This window comes from Hibiscus syriacus, unplaced genomic scaffold, assembly GCF_006381635.1.
Source record: "Hibiscus syriacus cultivar Baekdansim isolate YM2019G1 unplaced genomic scaffold, ASM638163v2 tig00110482_pilon, whole genome shotgun sequence".
Taxonomy (NCBI): domain Eukaryota; kingdom Viridiplantae; phylum Streptophyta; class Magnoliopsida; order Malvales; family Malvaceae; genus Hibiscus; species Hibiscus syriacus.
The window spans coordinates 2,203,702-2,216,574 of record NW_024062758.1 but is presented as its reverse complement, the minus strand read 5'-3'; the positions used below and the strand labels follow the sequence as shown (position 1 = coordinate 2,216,574).

At 37.1% G+C, this 12,873-nt stretch overlaps 2 protein-coding genes across 4 annotated transcripts; one reads left to right on the top strand and one right to left on the bottom strand.

Annotated features, from left to right (window-relative positions):
* The first annotated feature begins 223 nt into the window (after window positions 1–223).
* On the top strand, window positions 224–7,785 carry LOC120128598 (endoplasmic reticulum metallopeptidase 1-like). Of its 2 annotated transcripts, XM_039146265.1 has the most exons (14): window positions 224–343; window positions 881–1,236; window positions 1,729–1,967; window positions 2,554–2,710; window positions 3,555–3,632; window positions 3,781–3,855; window positions 4,008–4,127; window positions 4,663–4,827; window positions 4,975–5,497; window positions 5,767–5,923; window positions 6,160–6,269; window positions 6,658–6,770; window positions 6,859–7,210; window positions 7,287–7,785. In XM_039146265.1, the coding sequence occupies exons 2-14, from the start codon at window positions 898–900 to the stop codon at window positions 7,601–7,603; spliced, it is 2,745 nt and encodes a 914-aa protein (XP_039002196.1). In that variant the 5' UTR covers window positions 224–343; window positions 881–897; the 3' UTR covers window positions 7,604–7,785. The 2 variants fall into 2 exon arrangements, with proteins under 2 accessions (XP_039002196.1, XP_039002197.1); XM_039146266.1 differs by lacking the exons at window positions 224–343; window positions 1,729–1,967 and having other exon boundaries at window positions 1,061–1,236.
* A 110-nt stretch (window positions 7,786–7,895) lies between these two features.
* Window positions 7,896–12,605, bottom strand: LOC120129032 (E3 ubiquitin-protein ligase WAV3-like). Of its 2 annotated transcripts, none has more exons than XM_039146635.1 (3): window positions 12,295–12,605; window positions 8,648–10,248; window positions 7,896–8,553 (listed from the first exon to the last, which is right to left on the bottom strand). In XM_039146635.1, exons 1-3 carry the CDS (start codon window positions 12,526–12,528, stop codon window positions 8,220–8,222), a joined length of 2,169 nt encoding a protein of 722 aa, XP_039002566.1. In that variant the 5' UTR covers window positions 12,529–12,605; the 3' UTR covers window positions 7,896–8,219. The 2 variants fall into 2 exon arrangements, with proteins under 2 accessions (XP_039002566.1, XP_039002565.1); XM_039146634.1 differs by having other exon boundaries at window positions 7,896–8,593; window positions 8,691–10,248; window positions 12,295–12,600.
* Window positions 12,606–12,873: the final 268 nt, after the last annotated feature.

The following is a 12,873-nucleotide window of genomic DNA, read 5'->3' as shown; positions in this document are numbered from 1 at the left end:
CAACTCACTTTCTAATTATATTAGAATAGAAACAAAAAATATAAAAATAAATAAAAATAGGTATTATTTACTTAATAAAAAGTATATACAATACTCCTCAAATTCTAATTATATTAGATATTAAAATAGTAATAATAAAATAATTAGAATCATATAGTATGCGTAAATTCTAATAAATAGAATTCTATTTCTACTCGTTATGGTCACGATTAGATTATTAAACAGTACGCTCCGAGCTCCCAATCCGAACGTCCTGCTTTCGCTGTACTTGAAAAAACCTTGTCCTTTGACTCTCACAAAAAAAAAAAAGCTCTGCTTTGTCTGCACCAAATCTCCGTCGAGAGTAAATCCTCTACCCTTTTTTCTTTTAATCAAGATCTGTTGTTTCTTTCTCTGCATCAGATTTCTTTGATGGCATCTGTCTTCAAAGTTCAAACTACTTATTGCTCTCTTTTAAATTGGCCACATATTCATGTGATCTTATAGTTTCATTGACTTGGATTCATATAGAGTTTAAAGCTTTTAAATCTAGTTTTATTTAAATACCCCTTTCTTTCAGTGTTCTGCATCTGTTTATTTTTTGGTTTTTGAGATTGAAAGCCATGATCCCATGGATTTGAATTGATGGAGAATTTCAAATTGCACTCTGGATAAATAAGATTATAAGTGTGTGCGTGTGTACTATAGGTTTAGAGCGGAATTAGTTTGTCTATTATGAAAGGGAGCGATTTAGTTCTTGCACATTTAGTATTGAAGCAAATGGCTAATAAGGTTGAATGCTAAAAAGATGCTGACTTGAGTTTTATAGTAACGAGACTTTTTTTTTTGGATCTAAAATTCAACACTTTAAAAACTGACATTTTGATCATATTTTGAGCAGAATTATTGGTTAAAAAAATGCGAAAGCGGCCTCAAAGTTCATCAATTTTACCTGATACATCAGCCAATAAATCAAGTGATACCCCTGAAACTGATGAAGAAGCCAAATCGAGTCGCTCTATTCAGATAAAAACTCCAAGGAGGTCAGGATTCACGTTGCTGACATTGCTTGGGGTCATTGTATATGCTTCTTGGGCTGTTTACCAATACCAGTATGGGAGTTTGCCTGTGCCGCTTACTGCTGAGCAAGCAGGCAAAAGGGGCTTCTCAGAGGTTCAGGCAATGAAGCATGTTCAGGAACTGACTAAATTAGGCCCACATCCTATTGGTTCTGATGCTATTGAACTTGCTCTGCAGGTAGGGTCAACTACATCGCTTCATTAGCTTTTGACCTAATGGTAATAGGATTGTTCTCTTCAATCTTGACTATATTCTATTCTCTTTGCTGTTGTTGGATTCTTTGCTATTGTTACGCAAATAGGGAAGGATCTTACTTTTGGTTTTGATCATAACATTTCTTTTGTTTGAATAAAAATACAGCTTAGGTCCTTTTTTATGAATATTGTGATGCTGACAAAAAATAAACAACAATTAGATAACATTATCTTGTTGTTGCTATATTGTGCCTTAATAATGTTCTTACTTTGCATTTTTAGAGGGATTAACTTGCAGTTTTATGTTTTGGTTTATCCCTTATTTTATAATTTAAGCTGCACGGCTTTTTTCAGTCTGCAGTTAGGTTAAACATCTTTATTGATCTATATATTAAATTACAATGTCTGTTCTAGTAGTGATTCATTTCTTGTGCTATCATGTTGGAGATTTAACTTAATATGCTTTCAAAAACAGTATGTTTTGGCAGCGTCGGAAAATATTAAAAAAACAGCTCACTGGGAGGTTGATGTTGAAGTGGACTTTTTCCATGTTAATATTGGTGCAACTCGTCTCGGCAGTGGCATGTTTATGGACAGAACGATTGTCTATTCTGATCTGAATCACATTGTGTTGAGAATCTTGCCGAAATATGCACCTGAAGCAGGAGAAAATGCTATTTTGGTTTCTTCCCACATTGATACAGTTTTCTCAACGTATGGTTTCATCCTTCTCTGTTACTCTACTTCATGTTTGTTCAAATAAGTTTTGTTTTTGACCAAAATGTGCAAAATACTTACCCCATGGCATGTTGATGCTGCTTTAATTTGAATTCAGCTGTCTAGTGGTCTTAATAGTAAGTTCTTCTGATGTCCGTATCGTGTTTTATATGCTGCTAATGCACCACCATAACGTTCAGGTGATAAGAAGATTTTTTGGTTGGATACATTGTAATATCCAGTAAATGATATCATTTACATTTCAAATAAGTCAAGGAATAGAAAGACATCTAACTAATTGGTTTCCAAGAAAATACTAACTTTTTCTTTATGTTGACTAAAAAATTCAAAACGAGTAGTTTTGTTATCTGGTTTAAAAGATTGCAATCGTGAAAAATGCAATGTGACACCTTTCAGCTCATTTCTTAAAAATTTCAACAAGCTATGACTGCATTCTTTTCATGTGGGAACATCAGACATTCATAACATTGCCACTTTTTGTGTGACATCTTTGCCTATCTTTTATCAGCTTTGGTTATTCTGATGATTTTGCTCTTTGTAAAACATTTTTGTGCTACTTCAGGGAAGGGGCTGGTGATTGTAGCTCATGTGTTGCTGTTATGTTGGAACTTGCTCGGGGGATTTCTCAGTGGGCTCATGGATTTAAGAATGCTGTGATATTTTTGTTTAACACTGGAGAGGAGGAGGGTCTAAGTGGTGCTCATAGCTTTATAACACAGGTGAGAAGTGTTTTGAGGGCATTCATTTGAAACCTGAACTGTATTATTTTCTTCAAGATTAGCTTCTTGAAGGTGAATGGTTTTGTTTGGGTGGATGTAGTTGTTTATGTTTTCCTTCGTTCTTGATGATGGTTCTTTTATGTGTCTTATCAATTTTCTCTACAACACATATCTCAGGCATGAGAAATATGTCCAACGTGTTTAGGCACGAGGAATGTGCTTGGATTAACGTGCATGAATTTGGTTTATTTGTTATTGTCTAATGGTTTATGAAACAAGTTTCCAGTAGTGAAGTCGGATAGTTGCATAAATTCTAGTTAAGCATGTAAGTGAAAGATATATATTTGCTTCATGGAGTCAAGATCTAGTAGTATCACTGAGAAATGATGTAAGCAACTAAATTAGTGAAGAAGTTCAACCAGGGACAAGATTAGTGAAGGCATACATAGATCTGAAAATCTTAAAAGAGAAGTAAAGGTATTCATTTAGAGTGCTGCAAGTTCTGTTATTTACATTTAATGTTTTTGAATTTGCTGAAGAGCATAGATGATAAACTGTCTATATTGCTTTAGTAGATAGCTAGCATAACTCAAGTTCTGAAACATTCAATCTCAGATACTTTTTCATCTATGTATTCTTCTAAATTGTGGTTTTTTAAGTATTAGACACATGAATGAGGGTTTATTCTTATGCAGTATGTATTAGACACATGAATGAGTGTTTATTCTTACACGGTATTATTGCTCAATAGGTATGTATAGGCTATTATGCAGATCAAGCGCAGAAAGCAACAGAGTAACAGAATTTTTTAGTTAAGGGATTAACATTTATTTTGCTATCGCAGCATCCTTGGAGTTCTACCATTCGTATGGCTATTGATTTGGAAGCCATGGGTATTGGAGGAAAGTCTTCCATTTTCCAGGTATATATATCTCTGGAAAAAGTTTTGGTCCCCTCATTCACTTGTTGAAAGGGATTGGTAAATCCACCTAATCAGAAAAATGCTTACCTTGTTTGCTTATCATTAACTATATTTCCTGTTAACTTGTGTTCTGTTCTTTACTTGATAGGCTGGTCCTCATCCATTGGCTATTGAGACGTTTGCTTCAGTTGCAAAATACCCATCTGGTAATATCATATGGCAGGTGTGTTCTTCTCCCTTTGGGTGTGTGTACACGTGTTCAAATGTGCGTGCATATTTTTATATGCTTTTTATTTCACATCATGTTTTTCTTTGGTAGTTAAATTTGCTAAAGTTTGAAGGAAACCTGCAAATCTAAATGATACAATGTTGTAGGACCTTTATGCTTCTGGAATCATAAAATCTGCAACAGATTTCCAAGTGTACAGAGAGGTTGCTGGTCTTTCGGGGCTTGACTTTGCGTACACAGACCATGGTGCAGTATATCACACCAAGGTCTTCTTTCTGTTTCTTTGCTTCTTTGTTACTATTTGATTGGAAGTTTACATTTTGATATTAAATTATAGATGACGTGCAATCTATTATTACTCTGATCAAAGGAGTGAGTTACTAGGTCTTCTTTTCCGAGATAAGACAAGCTGCTTTATTTACATGCTAACCATGACACGTACATATCCACAATTTGATAGCTTAGCTGATACGGAAGGATAGAATCCCAATGTTTGTTTCTGGTTCTTGTCGTAGATCGTGTAGACAAGTGGAAGGGTTGCATGTTTCCATTGCTTTTTTTTTCAATTTTGAGGTTCCATTTGAATGTCAATAGTACATTCTTGGTCTTGGAAGCAATTCGTAGTCTATGAGACAATAGATGAAATCCTGGTGTAACTAAGTTATTAATTTAAAAGGGGGAAAACTGAATCATTTGAATCCTTTTTAAGTACTAATTAAGGAAAAAAAAGATATGGAGTAAAAATTGTCGACTCTAATTCTTTCTTATTTCAGAATGGTTAAATTTGAATATTTTGTGCAGAATGACAAATTGGAGCTATTAAAACCAGGATCTCTTCAACATCTTGGAGAAAACATGCTTGCTTTCCTGCTTCAGATTGCAAAATCCTCTCATCTTTCAAAAGCCAATGCAATGGTTGAAGACATACAATCTAGCCATGATACTGCCGTATATTATGACATTTTGGTACCTTCATAATCTCTGGCACATGGTTCTGTTTCGAAACCTTCTTTCTTTTTAATTTCCTACCTGCTTTTTTTCCCTCTTAAGTCATGTTATATGTTACCATGAAAATTTTTAAGGATGCTTTTGCTAAAACTTTGTTGATTTCAGGGGCAATATATGGTTACATACCGCCAGCGGTTTGCAAACATGCTTCTAAGTTCAGTGATAATTCAGTCACTTATGATATGGGTTACATCTTTGCTTATGGGTGGTTCTACAGCTGCTGTTTCTTTGGCCCTTTCATGTTTGAGCATTATCCTCATGTGGATATTTTCATTAAGTTTCTCTGCTCTTTCTGCATCAATTCTACCTCTGATATCTTCGTCACCGTTGCCATATCTTTCAATCCCATGGTTGGTTGTGGGGTTATTTGCTGCACCTGCTTTTCTCGGGGCTTTAACTGGTCAGCATTTGGGCTATCTTGTTTTGCAAAGATATTTATCAGATGTTTATGCCAAGAGAAAACAGCTGTCACCTGCTATCCAAGCTGATCTGGTCAAGTTAGAGGCTGAAAGATGGCTCTTTAAAGCTGGTTCTCTGCAGTGGCTAGTTCTCTTGATTATAGGAACTTACTATAAAGTTGGATCATCTTACATTGCTCTTGTTTGGCTTGTTCCACCAGCATTTGCATGTAAGCCGACATTTACTAGTTTGCCTTTTACGCTTTACTTTTTGTTACTTGGATGAATATGAGGTCTGTTTATGTTTAAGAACAATGTACATGTTCTGATTGCTGAATTGTGTCCCAGTGGAGTGGAAGCATGGTTGGCCTACTTAATGTTGATAACCCATGTGAAATTATTTTATCTTGTCTTTTATTCCTAGACAATATTTGGAATTCGGAATTCCCATACTGGTGGCATTTTTCTTTAGACTAATTTTCTTTACCATATTCCTCAGATGGCTTGTTGGAAGCAACATTAACCCCAGGACGGTTGCCGAAGCCTCTCAAACTTGCAACCCTGTGGATGGGATTGGCCATTCCGATTTTAGTTTCAGCGGGTCCATTCATTAAATTAGTTATCACAATGATTGGACTTAGTGTACGATTTGTCAGGTAAAAGTTATAAGATGATTCTTCGTTTGAATGTTTGTGCTTAAACAGTATGCCGGCTGACAGCATTTGTGGTATAGGCTGAATTGGCATAGATTGCTCTGTTTAAGCAGAAACATTTTCGATGTTGCTGCTCTCAACTCAAACTTCTTTATTTAGTTTTGGAATTAATATCTTTTACTTGATTTTGATATTTATAAAGGGTCTGCTGACCTGGCTTGTTTTATATGCTTATTTAGACATCCAGGCGGTTCTCCTGAGTGGCTGCCTAGTGTGGCACTTTCCGTTTTTATCGCAATTGTTATATGCCTAACTCTGGTGTATCTCCTTTCGTATGTTCATCTCTCAGGTATTCATCTATCACAAATTCAGGTGTTTAATTGTTACATAATGCTTTCTATGGTTTCCCATGGCATTGACATGCTTGTTAGTGATGACGAGATGTCAACACTGGGTTTTTATTGTTTAATGAATATCAAAACAATAAAATTGCAAATATATTAGCCATTATGTACGGTCATCACCCACATTTAAGGTTAAAATATACATCTTGTAAGCATAAAAGGGGGGGTTAACCATCAGTTCTCCCAGATTCAATTACTTATTTTTCTTATTGTCATATGTTTTAACCATCGCTTTAAAACTTTTCTCCCATGTCTCCACTTCATTTACGTGCAATAAATATGTATCAAAAAATTATTATTGAATTGCGTGTTTATTATCTTCTCGTTGTGTAGGTGCAAAAACATCTATGGTCCTTGCGACTTGTATTCTGTTTGCTCTGTCACTTGCTGTGGTATTTTCTGGTATAACTCCGCCATTCACCGAGGAAACTGCCAGAGTTGTGAATGTAAGTTCCAAACCTATAGTTCCGGCATCTAATTACATATGTTTAATGTCGTCTTAAGGTAACATCTGAAGCTTTTTATGGTTCCTAGGTGGTCCATGTTGTGGATACAACAGGAAGATTTGGAGAAAAGCCCAGCTCTTACATATCTCTGTTTTCCTTCACTCCTGGAGTGTTTACTGCGGAAGTTGAGGAAATTAGAGAGGGGTTTGTATGTAGTAGACACAAGGCCATTGATTATGTTACTTTTTCGGTCTCTTATGGCTGTTTGACCTTCGATGAAACCGAAGAGGGATGGGATGAATCTGATATTCCCACACTGAAAGTTGTTGAAGATGCAAATGGAGATAAGAGAATCACACGAGTGGCAATCGATACAAAGAGGTCCATTCGCTGGTTTCTTTCAATCAACACCAGGGAAATAGAAGATTTCACGTTTAAAGGTATTATGAAAGTTTTTTTATGTCTATCATTCATATTTTTGTTTGTTCATAATCTTAGCTTCGACCTCGAATGCAGTGGATTCGGAGGAGTTAGTTCCAGCGGATGGTAAGCGTGGCATAGATGGATGGCATACCATTCAAGCATCAGGAGGGAAGAATGCACCAACAAAGTTCGAACTCACACTCTTCTGGATTCAAAATTCGACACTGAATTCACACGAGATGTTGCAGTCGGAACGACCACTCTTGAATCTCAGAACCGATCTTCCCGGAGTTATGACACCAAAGGCTGAAGCAGTCCTTCAGAAGCTTCCGCCGTGGTTTACGTTGTTTGGGAAGTCCACATCTCCTCACACACACTCGTTTTTGAGTAGTCTTCCTGTTAATTTTTAGAATACCTGCATATTCAGATGTTGGACTTGGACCCATTAGCACTCTTGGTACTGCAAAAACTTGTACACGAGTAGGCAACCTAGCGTCATTTTCTATTTAAATCTATATGTATATGTATGATGTATAGGTTCCCAGCTAAAACTAATTGCGTTGAAATAATTAATATATTTATCATTTTATCACGCAAATTCTTCTATTGATTATAAGTTTTCTTTTATTCATAATTTCATTATTTTCTTTGAGCTTTACTTGAAAGCGATCTTGTATTAATTAAATCAAATGAGACTTCTCTGTTAAAATAACTGATGCAAGTAATTATTATTAGGTGAAAACTCACCACAATCATTTTTCCAGCAGAAAAAACACATAATCCCAGATTTTCACAGAGAAAGAAAGGCCATTCTCTCTATGTACACCCCCCAACAACACAAACCAAACTACAAAATAGCGTAGACTTCATTATTCTCCTTTTCTACTCCCAAAATATGTTTCTGTTTGCCTTCTTCCCCATGTTTTTTTATTCATTTATACATGTAAGACTTCTTGATCCTTCGACGAAATCACCTCCACAAACAAAATTTTGCAAAATATATGGGAAAACAACTTTGGAAAACTATTATCTCGGATTTGGTTGCGGTCCAAGGGACCATGACGGTTGGACAAGCCTTTGAGTCGATGGACTACCTAGTAACGTTGCCTGAGAGCGAGTAAGCATGTCGACCATTGATGGAGTTTGATAAGCTTGAATCAGACTTGAACCGTCAGTGGAGTCGCCTCTTGCGGTTGCTCTTTGCCACGAGTGTGAGCTCAGTCCCGATAGGATGTATGCTCTCCCGGATGCCTCATACACGTGCCTGCTTGCCATCCTTTCTTGCATCTCCTTGAGTTCAGCATCCAATGCAAAACAAAGTCGGTCATGAGCTTTGGCCGAAACGGTCTCGGACAACAATCTTCTACAGTTTTCAAGTATTGAAACAGCACTTGCTAGATCTCCCCGTTCAGCTGTCGTTCTCATGAGCTTTGGCCGAAACGGTCTCGGACAACAATCTTCTACAGTTTTCAAGTATTGAAACAGCACTTGCTAGATCTCCCCGTTCAGCTGTCGTTCTTGCCTCCGCCATTGCCTCGGCTGCTCTGAACCTGTTGCGTTGCCTGTCTACTTCGATCGAAACTACTTCCTGCCCAACTACTTCAAGCCTTTGAATCCTAACAACGTCACTCTCCAAAGTTGTCATTTCTTTAGTTAATGGATCCCTATAAACACAATTCACCTTTAGCAATGATGTTTCACATTCAGATGGCTCGGCTGGTACTTTAACCGACACCAAAAAATCCCTCTCTTCGTCAGCATAGAGATCTCCAACCTCAATAAATCCAGTTTTTCCATCAGCTGTCACATGGCTCGGGTAACTGCCTGCTTTAAGTGGACCGAGGCAGATACTTGGATTCATGCACTCCACGCCCACTTGCAGCTCTTGAACTACAACGCTTAAAAGACCACCAATGCATTGTGCAAATGCATCCTGGATTACAGCTTCATTTTCGATAAAAGAAAATGTCCCTCCAGAGATCTCTGAAATCGAATGCATTGATGATGCATCGTGATCGGCGCCAAACCCAAAAGCATGCACTGGAACATGGAATCCCGTGTTATCACTCCCATGCATAGACAGAGGGAGAAGCAGCTGGTAATTCGGTTGAGACTTGTTTGCACCAGCACCAGTCACGGTATAAGTATCCTGCCCATCCGACAAAAGTATTATGCTTGCAACTGGATTCTTTTCCCTTCGGTCTTCCATTACCTTGGCACCTTTTCTCAGGCCTTCAGCTATGTTGGTACCACCATTTGCGACCAGAGAGTTAACAGCATGGAGTGCCTGCTGCCGTCCTGTATCAGACATTAGACGAAGGGGGAAGAGGCGGCGAGCTGTTGAAGAGAAGGAAATGACCGAAAGTCTGTCATTGGAGCCAAGGTTCTGAATTACAAACCCCATTGCCCGTTTTAGCAATGCAAGCTTGGTGCCAGCCATGCTACCACTGATATCAAGCACGGTAACTAGGTCAACAGGAGCACGAGGATTTTGATAAAGTTGTGGCCAGCAGCTAGCATGATTTCTGTTCAGATTTTGATTTGCAGCTGAAGCAGCAGCTTTGAGATGAACAAGAACGGTGAAATCTTTGTAGGAACTGGACCTTCGTGCCGCCGAAACCTCGGGGTATGTTTTGATCTCTATTGCTCTAGGAGAAGAATTATCCAAGGCATTCATACTCTCAGCAACCACAAGTAGGTGATCCAACATTTCATCATCATTGAAAACACCTGGTTCAGGAGCCTGAAATAATGGTACAACATGTCGGCGACTTAAATCTCTATGAGGTGGAGGTAACCGGCGGACTACAGTCATCAAAGCATCATTTTGTGGCCAACCAGCAGGATTGGTTGCCGCCCTGCCAGGGGTAGGATTTAAACTAGGGTTCTGCATGGGGATTTCTTTCCATTTTGCTTTACAAACCGGACAAATTTGATTACCATGCTTCATGTTATAAGCAATGCAATGGAAATGGAATGAATGAGAGCACTCTGCCGTGAAAATAGCATGGCCAGCTCCTTGTTTCATCTTGGTCAAACATATCGAACATGTTTGCTGAAACAAAATATAACAAACAAAATTAGCATCTGAAACAAAGCTCATATATCATCAAACACCCACATGAGTTCAAGAGTAAAAGAGAATGAATCCCACAATGTATCGGTTAGAAAAAAAAATAGCATCGGCAATTATTTATAGCAGCAACAACACTCGACTGTGCCACTATACAAGCTCCAGGACAGCAATGGAAGAAATTAGGTATAATCCAAAAAGTTTAAAGGATAAATCATTATTCATCACAATCCTTTTAGCTATCTAAAAACTACGTTCCTCGAACTCAGTTGTGAGTGTCGGACAATATAAGCTCCAATTTTTCCACATCTTCATGTATTTAGAGAACCCTTGATCATATTCTCATACCCATATCCGAATAATCGTAGGACACTATGCTTCAAGAATACGGAAAGACAGAACAACGTAGGCTAAAAGGAAAAAAAAAGAAAGAAAAACTGTTGGGAATAATAAGGTTTAGGTGTGAATGAAATTTACTTGGGACAGACATAAAAGCAGCACAAAACAAAAAGGGGCACAAATCAATTAGGGGGAGTAATTAATCAGTCAGCAAAACTAAAAAGAAATCAATGTTAGGTATCCAAAAAATAAAGGGAAATGAAGCTAAGAATTAAAGAAGTAACTTTTGAGAAACTATCAAGAAACTATTCACCAGGTGAATCCAGAAAAAAATTGAAAGCCGCTTTCACGATGAAAAAGTATTTCAAATTATGCTTGTAGGCTTCTTTTTTAAATCTCTTTGATGACATTATTTGCTATAGAAAGGTTACAATTTTAACAGGCAAAATATGAGGCCATCGAGCAAAGCAGATTTTTCCTTTGTCACAAGGAGGGAAAATAAAGGTAAAAGTGACCCTGAAAGGGATTTTATGCACTAACCATGGAAAATTCCAAAGCTCAACTAGTTTAGGTCAATAAACCATCTTGATCATCAATAAATGTTAAAATATGACCGGAACACTGCAAGGAAAAAGTTGTGCTAGCCAGATAAATGAGAGAAGAATTTCAGAGAACAAAGTCGATGCAATTGCATCAGCAGCATATAAAAACGAAGACTCGAACAATCATTCATACAGAAAATACCACAAACATCAGGAAGATAACATTTGAGAAATTTCAGAGAGTTCACCCCTATCGCTTTCAAAGGGAAAATACATTAAGATAAGCTCAAAACAGATAAATTTTCATCCTGCAACCGATAGAGAATTCTGAATCCGATACCATGGTACAGATCTTGATCATTCAACTAGAAATATCAGCATCATTAGCCTCAACAAGTGAAATATTATAGTACTGCTAGTAACAATGGCAAATACATAACAATCATGGTCTCCTAGTTTGCTGCCTTTTGCATTCTATTTTCTCAAATAAATACGAAATCCATTACCAAAAACTATATAACCTTTTCTTTCCAACCCAAGCTATTTCCTAAGGAACCAGACAGAAACTACAACTGTCACTTCTCAAATTTATAAATCATTAGAATTTAGAAGCCAAACAATAGAAATCCCTACTAGCCTCAAAAGTTCATCTTTCCTCGTTTTCCCCAGCAACAAATAAGACAGGCCTAAAAGGTCCAAAACAGCCCTTATTTACAGAAGAAAGAAACAAAAGGATTTTCCAGGAACGTTGAAGAACTGATCCATGCCATTAAGGAAATTGTTGGTTTACAATTAAGGGGTAGAAATCTTAATAGATTAGATAGTGTTAATATTACTCTTTGTAATAATTGGGGTATTATTTGATTGCCGATATTTTTTGTATGTAGGGCAATCTTTGTATTTTTTGTAGCAGTTCCTGCTCTTTGATAATAAAAATGAATTATCCAAAAAAAAAATTCCAAAACACATAATACTAACAAAATGAAAACCCCTTTTTTAAATCTCCTTCACCCCTCCTCCCCAACAATTTATAATTAACTATACAACTTGGTATAAGAAAAACAAAAACAGATCCTCATTTATCACTAGCAAAAACAAAACATGGTTCAGACAGCTCAAAGAACATTAAGAAAGAAGAGAAGCAAACCTTGGATGATTTGCTTGAACTTCTAGGCAACCTCAAACCATGAGCAGAAAGCGACGGAGTCATTGGCCTAGAAGCTGCCATATTAGTCGAGTTTGAAGGAGATAACAAAGCAGCATCAGACAGCCTTTCACCGGAAGGAAGTGAACGATAATCACCATCATCTGAAGTTCTAGGTAAATAAGCACACAGATTCAAGCCCAAAGCCATCTTCGCTTTTCTCCATTTGCTACCCATTTTGACTCAAAATAAAGTGTTCTGAACTTAAAAACAAAAACACAAAGCTAAAAAAATGGATCTTGAAGTTGATTCTTATGTCAAGTTATCTTTCACAGAGTTTCTCTTTAGGAATGGGAAAGCAGATGGAGAAAGATAAAGGGTCCTTAAAGAAAAAAGTGGAAATTGAACACAAAAACCAAGAGAAACAAATATATAAAGAGAAGAGAGATTTTATGGAGTTTTTTCGTTTAAACTTTATGAAAAGCTGTAGGTTTTTTTTTTTAGAAGCTGAAATGTCAAAGCTAGAAACCAAGGGTTATTAGAAGAGGAGGATTACTCGGTTGCTTGTTGGCGTTGTTGGCC

Bases quoted from the DNA above. Each gene is read 5' to 3' on its own strand.
- LOC120129032 (XM_039146635.1), bottom strand. From the start codon at position 12,528: ATGGGTAGCAAATGGAGAAAAGCGAAGATGGCTTTGGGCTTGAATCTG. The intron at 10,249-12,294 runs GTTTGCTTCTCT...ATTTTGTTTCAG, and splicing joins GTTCAAGCAAATCATCCAAG to CAAACATGTTCGATATGTTT. The intron at 8,554-8,647 runs GTTGTCCGAGAC...AAACTGTAGAAG, and splicing joins CTTGAAAACTGTAGAAGATT to ATTGTTGTCCGAGACCGTTT.
- LOC120128598 (XM_039146265.1), top strand. From the start codon at position 898: ATGCGAAAGCGGCCTCAAAGTTCATCAATTTTACCTGATACATCAGCC. The intron at 5,924-6,159 runs GTAAAAGTTATA...ATGCTTATTTAG, and splicing joins CTTAGTGTACGATTTGTCAG to ACATCCAGGCGGTTCTCCTG. The intron at 6,270-6,657 runs GTATTCATCTAT...CTCGTTGTGTAG, and splicing joins TTCGTATGTTCATCTCTCAG to GTGCAAAAACATCTATGGTC.